General features: G+C 43.9%; 1 protein-coding gene across 1 annotated transcript; it reads left to right on the top strand.

The window, feature by feature from the left end:
* Positions 1–309: 309 nt before the first annotated feature.
* On the top strand, positions 310–7,678 carry LOC119365924 (protein RCC2-like). The gene is made up of 16 exons (XM_037631575.1): positions 310–633; positions 1,873–1,934; positions 2,000–2,067; positions 2,252–2,373; positions 2,718–2,823; positions 2,956–3,007; positions 3,101–3,218; positions 3,309–3,339; positions 3,522–3,545; positions 3,625–3,749; positions 4,543–4,624; positions 4,748–4,870; positions 4,964–5,017; positions 5,110–5,179; positions 6,254–6,287; positions 7,118–7,678. Exons 1-16 carry the CDS (start codon positions 441–443, stop codon positions 7,453–7,455), a joined length of 1,602 nt encoding a protein of 533 aa, XP_037487472.1. The 5' UTR covers positions 310–440; the 3' UTR covers positions 7,456–7,678.
* Positions 7,679–9,349: the final 1,671 nt, after the last annotated feature.

Here is a 9,349-nt window from a genome sequence, read left to right as displayed (position 1 = left end):
GGGCACCCCACAACCCCCAACGGCCCACAAGTCAGCATCGCATGTCCCACCGAAAAGGAAACCCACAAAGTCGAGCCGCGCCCTCAACCAAAAACACAAATGCTCTCCCATAAACCACGACCAAACCCAATGACCGGTGGCCCCGACAACCGAACGGTCCCACAGGCCAGCCTCACACCACAAGCAAACGCGCACGAAAATCTCCACGATCTCCTCTAACCGGGCGCCGCACTGGCCGAGCGGAGCCCCACTGCACTGCGGCTGCGGCGGGATAAATATCCTGCCGCAGAAAAGTGTTTCAATCGAATCGGGAGGTTGGTGGTATCGTTTTTCGATTTCAAAAACCGCCCTCCTCCGCTTGCCTGCCCTTTTCCGCCTGCTCGCCGCATCTAGGGTTTCCGGCCCCCCGAAACCGCCCCGCCGCCCCGCCGCCGGCGAGAATGTCGGCCAGCGCCGCGCCCGAGAAGGCCGCCGCCCCCGCCGGGTCCGGCGGGGAGCTGCTCTACTGCGGCGCCACCAACTTCGACGCCATCAACCGCAAGCTGGCCAGCGGGATGCAGGGCAACCTCGTGTCCCCGACGCGGCTGCGCTCGCTCATGGGCGTCGACATCGTCTCCGTCGCCTCCGGCTGCAGTGAGGCCCCTTCGCCCCTTCCTCCCTCCCCTCCCTCCCCGCGTTCTGTGACGATTCCGTGGTTTGTTTCGGGGGGGATGGATGGGGACTGGCGCGCTTCGAAATGTTTCGAGTATGTGGGTTAGCAGCGCCGCACGGGTGCGAAACGAGGGAAGTAGTTACCACGAAAGGAAGATAAAAGAGATGAGGGAAGTAGAGTTTGTCTCTAGTTCTCTGCTAGTTTCACGTTCGTGGGTGCTCTGGAGGAGATTACCCTGGAATTCTGCCGTTATGTTAGTTGCTAGCAAGTCGATGCTGCAGGTTGTGCCGCAAGGCCTCCCTGTACCATGATGTGTGTATGTATTATATGACATTTTCAGCTAGGAGTCCGCTACAGCACGACCAACCGAGCACGCGGTACATGCGTGCTGACGGCAGGCTTTTCAGTGTCGGCTATTGCGTCATCAGCTAACGGCAGTGTGCGATCACATCACCCAAGATCAAACAGCGTGGAACTGCATCGTGCTGGAAGCTGTTTTTTTTCTGAAAGTCCTCTCCAGATATTTGTCGTTTCCGCAAACCTTAATGGCATTTGTGATCTTAGGACATGCCTGAATTGTATGTTGCAGCGGAAATCACCGGCCTGAATTTGCTAGGTTGTCTCTGTCTGTATAACCTCCATATTTATTCCCATTCTCTTCTCTCAACCCTGCTATCTGCCACGCGTCGTTCCTCGTTCCCTGATTCCACAGCCTGCCAAGCTCTTCGTTGACAGCCGTGCAGACCTTGTAGTGCTTATTACATTCCTAATCCTGAGACCGTGACACCTCTGCCTTTTATTAACCTCACAATTCCATCCATAAGTGCCACAGGGAGGTGTGTAACCTAGGTAACTGCAGAAGGGTACAAAATGATTTCCCTCAACACTAACACTGCTTTCTATGCAAGCTTTTCTTGGTCGTCACTAGCAATCTTGTCAGGCAAAGCAATGCTTTTGTCGTGATATCAAACAGCCATTCTTGTCTAGCAAGGCCAGGACTAGGTGGATGCTAGCCTGAGAACCAAATGAACCCAGGAATGAGTAAGCGAGGGAGAGAGGCAGAGATTGTTCTCTTGAATCGTTACAGGGTTTCTTCTCTTACCATGACATGTTTGTCTTCTGTCATCCTTAGTTTCAACTGATATCTTATTGTTAGCTTTACATACTGGGGGACCCTACATACCTTGGCACTTTGTTGATGATTTCTTTTATTTTGCCAGCCGCTTGCCACTGTGTTGCTTTGGGTGCTGATGGGCGTTGCTATACATGGGGTCGCAATGAGGTATAAATATAGCTCCATAGTTGATTTTATTTGATGTGGTACTCAGCACTATTACTTTCTAGCAGAAGGGGCAGTTGGGACATGGGGATACTCTTCAACGTAGCCTACCGACTGTTGTTTCTGAACTATCAAAGTAAGATAACTGTCTGCAATACCTATTTCCTTACCTCCATATGAATTTTTTAATAGCTGTGTACTGCATATTTTATTGCTAAATTCACGAACTGAGCAGTTTTAGTCTAGTTGCAACGGTTATAGGTGGTAAAGGTTGCCTCAGTGTGTGTTTAAATGCTAATGAGCAGTTTTTCATTGTGCAGATATAAAATAATTAAAGCAAGTGTTGGAAAAAATCATACAGTGGTTGTAACTGATGACGGGAAGTCCTTCGCATTTGGCCACAACAAATTTGGACAGTTGGGGACAGGTTCCCTAAAGAATGGTTGGTACTTCTTTCATTTCTTTGTGGTTGATATGGCATCAGCATTGTAAAATTGTTGTGTGAAGAAATAATCTTTACTTGGGCAATTATGGCTGTGTCTGCTTGGAGAATGCTTGATATTTGTTTTCTTGAAATTTTTCAACATGCTATCTCTTGTTGAGCCATTAATGATCTAATTTAGTTGTCCCATGCAACCTATTACATCTTACAAATGTGCAAGACACTCCAGGTCTTTTAATTGTTTAGGATGACCGACTAAATTTTAGAATATTATGAGCAGTTTATTTTACCTTTTGGTTCTTACACTACTGTTTCTTGTCCCTGTTGTTCTAAAATTGCTGCAGAAATTGAGGCATCGCCAGTGCCCTGTCTTGTGACGGAAGTGACTGGTGTTGCTTGTGGTGGTGATTTTACTGTCTGGCTGTCGTCAGTCGAGGGCTCTACTATACTGTATGTCCTACTGAAATTTGTGAAACTTAAGCATCTTGATCTCCTTCCAATTGATATTTTTTTGTTGTTGTAGTTAGTGAGTGATGTTTGTCAGTTTTATAACCAGTGTTTCATTCTTCTGTGCTTTTTCAGTACAGCAGGCCTTCCTCAGTATGGCCAACTTGGTCATGGAACCGACAATGAGGTTTATTGCTACCCCGGAAAACAAACCTGTCAATTTTATTATTATCATCATCACCATCATCAAATAATTCTGTTTTGATTCATGCTATTGCAGTACAATACCAAAGATTCGTCAGTAAAGCTATCATATGATCCTCAGCCCCGTCCCAGGGCAATAGCTACATTATCTGAGAAAACTATTGTCAAAGTTGCATGTGGAACAAACCATACAGGTACTTTCTAGTTTCTTTATTTTTAATATTTCTTTTGAATTGTCTGGATTAACACTAATCCCCGCACCTTTATTTTTACTTCTATTGCAGTTGCAGTTGATTCGAGTGGCTTTGTTTACACGTATGTTCTTTATCCATCATTTGTTTGACACAGTTAAAACACACTAGTTATGACCTATACTGTAATGTCTAACATATGTTGTTCCAAGTTCATTCCTTTATTACATACAATTTGTTAAAGTCCTGTTTTCTCTTTTCTTATGCAAATAGTTGTGTTTTACTCTTTTCTTTTTTATTTTCCAGATGGGGGTATGGCGGATATGGAAGGTAAGATATTCTTGTCATGCATTTGCTATAATCTTGATATATCCAACAATATTCATCTGACCACTTGCTTATTACATAGGTTGGGCCACAGAGAACAGAAGGATGAGTGGCAACCTCGCCTCGTTGAAATATTTCAAAGGCACAATGTTCTGCCTCCCAATGCTATTCTGTCAGCTGGTTCTGCAAATTGTGCATGCACTGCTGGTATGATATAGCTTTCTGTGACGCACAGAATATTTTATAATGCGTTTTGGTGTATAAATTATTAGGAGTTCATTATTGGGCTTTATCACAAAAATATATTAGGAAGGAGCAGTTTTGAGCTTGTAGATGGCCAAGTATTCAGTTATGTTTGTGTAGCACATTGGTTATATGTTGTCTGGATGAGGTGATTGTACAATTATTGATGCATCTCAGGAAAATGGCTTAGGCCATTGAGTTTGTAATGGAACCTAGCCTTCTGCACACCGATACTGTTCCTCAAGCCTGTCAAATATCATTGTACCAGGAATAGTTTCTGTGATTGCATACATACACTTGGAGGCAGTTAATTGCTTTAGCAGGTTGTTTGTTCCAGTAAGCATTTTCTAGAGCAAGGCTATTCATGAAGTTTTCTTGTCACTTGATGTTTTGAGCATTCAGCCAAATTGTCCTGTTTTGTGGGCGATGGCTTTATCACTCTGATGGTCAAGTAATTTTCTGAAGTATGGAAGCCATGTATATTTTTGTTTGTCTATAAGTTCTCTGCTTGGGTTTAGGTGCATTATAATGTGACATGCATCAACCTAGTTTCCCATGTGCTTGGGTCTACAGTTATTCAAGTAGTTTCTTCTTCTGCCAGTTAGATGAGATTTCATACCATATACCACTATAAAGGGTTTGTGACAAATATTAATTATATACCTTGAATTCTCCCAACCAGATTGTGTTGATTATGTTGTACCATTTATAACTGAAACATTACCATTAACTGTTGATCATTTTGTTTGATTATTAGGCGGGGGGCAGTTGTACATGTGGGGAAAGATGAAGAGTACAGGCGATGACACGATGTATCCGAAGCCACTAATGGATTTGAGGTTCCTTACAAACTGTTAATAATTGCAGAATAATATAGTGATGAACAGTGACCCACATTTAGCTACCTGTTGAAGTAGCATTATCCTCAATCATATGTTTAATTGATATTTTGTTTACTTCAGTGGTTGGAACATCCGCTGCATGGCTTCTGGTACCATGCACCACGTTGTTGGTGCAGATGATTCTTGCATAAGCTGGGGTAATGCCCAATATGGAGAGCTTGGTTACGGTCCTATGGGACAGAAGTATGTGTATTTAAAACGCTGATGTTACATGAAATAGTAGCTAATCAAACTTTCAACTGTTAATCTTCTCTTACAAATTACTGCTATGCATAGGTCATCTGCGAATCCTAAGAAGGTTGACAGTCTTGAAGGAATGCATGTTACGGGGTAATTAGTAGTTACACTGAATCACTATGTATATCTATTAGCATCTCTTGTTAGTAGTATAGTCAATACTAAGTTGAGAGCACTTTCTGCAGTGTTGGTTGTGGATTCGGACTGTCTCTGATTATTGTGGACAGAGCAAAAGCTGGTGATAAGCTTGATCAGGTAACTATACATGTTCATGCATGAACTGTTTAACTGCTTGAAGTTACTTAGACTTTAAAATTTAATGCAATATTCATTTGTATTGCTAAAGCTAATCAATAAAACTGGGTTGGATCAGTGAGCAGCTGTACTTCCGGTACTAGCATGTTATAGCATAGTTTTCATATCTAAAACCTCATTTAGTCCTCATTTAGTCTGCATCATCTATCAGATGTTATGTGTAACCTTTGGATTCCAGGCATTTCTTTTAGGCGTGCAGTCCCTTAGTTGAGCTCTGTTCGATAATGTACAACACTCTTCAGCAACTAAAATAGCATATTAGTAATAGATCCAGGTGAACGGTCAACATATGTATGCTACATACGATTGAAGTAAAACTAGGAGGTTACAGTGAAACAAATTGTGTCACACATGCTGAGCCATTAACATAACATTCCCTCCATTCCTGAAAAGGGGGCATACTTTTTTGTAGGGAAAAAATCATTCCGAAAACATTGGGTTCCCTCCTTTAGTTCCATGCAATTTTAGTTTCTCTGTGGCTGAACCATTGGGCATCCGCATGCACGCGTGATCAGATAGGGGAAAAAGAAAGGCAGCCCTCCCTGTTGCCAGGTGCTGGGATTAAATGCCACATGTATGATTTCCAAGGAAAAAAAGGCCACATGCACCACGGCCAGATCTGATACTCCCTTGCATGGAGTGTGCTGGAAGTAAATGCTAGGGCACAATGAGTGGATGCAGCACCTCTAGCAAAAAGTTCAATGGCGATGGTGACGTTCTAAGTAAGGCTAATTGTGAGGTGTATTAGGAGCAAGACCAGAAACAACCACATTACTTCTCCTTGGTCTTTGCAAAACAAAAATTACACCCCTTTTATAGGAATTTAGGGAGTACCTCTTATGGTGTCTTCTTATCCTCCATACTTGTTCTTCATGGGTTCTTTGCCCCTTCTATCTGTTTCTTGTAGTTGTAGTTGTAGTGATTAGAGTATTAATATACACCACTTCAACCTCAGAATATGTATCCTTTCATTACCCAGCTAATATATGTGTACATGTTCTGTTTTTGTCTCAGCTGGATATTTATGATGGTGATGCCTCCACCCCAGGTTTGTATTCATCTTATTTTGCTTTACAATGACATCATTGAACATATGCAATCGTCTGCAAGCTTGAAACATGTAATGGGCAAAAGCTAATCCTGGTTTGTTTTTGTTTGATCTGTTACAAAAGAAAGCTTTATCCTCTCTTTTTTAATATATATTCTCCTTTCATGTCAGACAATTAGCTATCTTTTCAAAACTTATTCTCGGCTTAGTTCTTATTTTTCATTGAGTAAATGTTTGTTACCTTGCAATGCTTTTATATCAAGAACTCGGCAATTGTCTGCTGCATTGATAATATTTAACTTTATTTTATCGTTGCTGTTGCATCGCAAGGATGTCAAGCACCAGCACTTGGGATATATAATTGTATACCTTGATCTCATTAACTGAATAACTTGTCACTTTGCACCTCATTGGGCCAGTGTGTGGCCCTTTTCTAGCAACGTTTGGATAGTTCATTAGATTGTCCATGATATGGAGCACAAATGCCATGTTAGTCAGCATAGCAAAACCACATATGTGGTTGTTGCCTGGTTGGTATGATGTTTGACAACACTAGTAGCCTCTGTTGCACTGAATATGCTGTGTTCTGTTTAGCTTAGAGGTTCTTGATTATGCTGGCCATTACTATGTTAAGACATTGCTTTCATGTCCAACAATATTTATATTAATGATGTATGTTTGAAGATGAATTTTCACGATGCATAAAACCCAAATGAGCTGGTTTAGGTTGGAATTGTGCTGACTGCCAAAATACTGTACCCTGCTTGCGCGATTACCATCCTGGTGTTTCCTGTATATGCTCATGGATGGTTTTGTACTCTTCTCTGCAGTAGAAGAGACTGTGGAGCCAAAGGTGACCAAGAAGGCGCCTGCTAGCGCCAATTCCAAGTCCAACAAGCGGAAGAAAACCAAGGACCTCTCCGAATCAGAAGAGGAGGACGAGGACGATGATGATAGCGAAGACGAGGAGAACGGCGATGCAAGGGGTGCGAAGGGCAAGCGTGGCCGCAAACCATCGGGCAGGGGCAGAGGCAGGGGAGCCAAGAAGGCTACCCCAGAGCCGAAGTCATCTGGAAGGGGCAGAGGCCGCCCAAAGAAAACCGAGACCCCGGCTGAAAGCTCGGGACGAGGCGGGAAGAGAGGCCGAGGCAGACCCCGGAAGTCCTAGACCTATGGCGAGCCTTTTTGCTGAAATCAGGTCAAGCGATATCTAACACCTGATGTGATGTGATCCAGCCCAGCCATTCGAGAGTTCTCTCTGACTGCCTGCTATTCGAGGGATATTTTCCGTGTAGTGGTAATCTTGTGATTGTGAGCCTGTAATGTTAACATGCGCAACCGTATTATTCATTGGTGATAGTGAGTGAAATTTAATGCTCAATCGTGTGGAATCCGCTCTCCCAAGCAGTTGGTGGCATAATTTTTTCCGGTGCTGCTGAGTACATGAAACATCCCATCATAACTTTTGTCGGAGAAGAAACATCCCGTCAGAATGATTTGAGCCAATCTAATGGAATCCCGCGGTGGTCCTGACAGAAGCAATCTGGGCTGGAATGGGCCTAGAGCAAACTTTATTCGCCCAGTACATCGAAACAGCGACCAGTTTGGCTCCGATGTACCCACAAGTGCATTATTTTTCAAACCGTATAAGTTTCCTCCTAGTACTCCCACTGTAGTTCGAATTCAAATCCACCTGTCATATACTTACACGTTCACAAGAGTTCTCTTTGGATGTGCTCCTCCTGGTATAAGGGTGCCAGTACGCATCCAGTGGTACAAGAATAGTTGATGAGATCAGGCAGTTGGGAGTATACGATCAAGTGGTACCAGCAGCAGTAACATGCGGTGTCCCTTCCCCGGGCTTATCCATGTGGGCATTGGATGCTCCCTGCGAGGACGACGACAATAAACACGACGGCACTTGCACATATATCTATCCATTCAACGGACGGCAGTCCATGATCCATCCACCATAAACATATGCCGGCGTACCCGGCAGCGTTTCACTGTCCATGTGCGCGCCTGCCTCCCACTGTAGCAGCATGTAGCGGCGATGCGGCATGTGGGCGCGTATCAGGGTACGTACGTACCAGAGGGCACCGTTGACCATGAGGGAGGCTGCTGCCATGGTAGATTCCCAGCTAAATTGTCTGCTCGGGTCATGAAGTGAAGCCACCAACGTGCGTGGTTGGACTTACGAGGAGGATTCTTCGGTGCTCATTGGTTTTGGAGCCTTATCTCTAGCACCATCTTCAGTTGACGCAGAAACCTCAAGATGCTTCTTGCTGCCCGCTGGTAAGTGCTAACAAAATCATGGGTAGTACATAAGTCACATGACACGCTGACTTGGGCAGTAAAATTGTCCCATCGGTCTTACGGGGAACTCAAAAGATTCTGAGCGTTCTACGCATTGACCCGGCTGATTCCCCCTAAGCCACCGGCATTTTCCTTTTTGTGAAATATAGTAGAGACACTGATGTTCATAAACAAGTATATACACTCACGCTTATGAACACACACCAGCCATTAACATTCGCAGTTGTCGCATAGGGACACTTACGTGGGAAGTTACGATCAAAGCGCCAACACTGCTAAAGAAAAGGAAAATGTCAGCCTGAAAACCATGCCAACATATCTAAAACAACTCGACCAACGCAAGAAAACCACTTCTTCTTTTCCAACACATCATAGTACAAGTTAATTTCGGCCATCTTGTCTTAATCGTCGTCGCTTGTTCATGTACTCTAGGCTACAGTCTGTCGCCTCGACCGGTAGACAAGGCGCCCAATGGTCATGTCAAGACAGAGTGCAGTGTGCTCAACTTCCATCCGTTGCTTGCCGCATTGTGGCTAAGGCATCTTTACCTGCTTGAGTATCTTGTAGCTAGAGTGTGGTTTATCAGGCTGGAAATGTGTTGCCAAAACGACATGCAACCCACCGAGATGTGTAATGTGATCACTCAAAATATGTACTGACAAATGCAACTGAGAGAAAATCTAAAGGAACAGCGGGCGTAAAACTGCATGTTGTACATGGAACAGAGGAAGCTAATTTTAAAAAGA

This window comes from Triticum dicoccoides, chromosome 2B (genome assembly GCF_002162155.2).
Source record: "Triticum dicoccoides isolate Atlit2015 ecotype Zavitan chromosome 2B, WEW_v2.0, whole genome shotgun sequence".
NCBI classification, from domain to species: Eukaryota; Viridiplantae; Streptophyta; class Magnoliopsida; order Poales; family Poaceae; genus Triticum; species Triticum dicoccoides.
The sequence above is the reverse complement of the archived record's forward strand: the minus strand, read 5'-3'. Positions and strand labels throughout refer to the sequence as shown.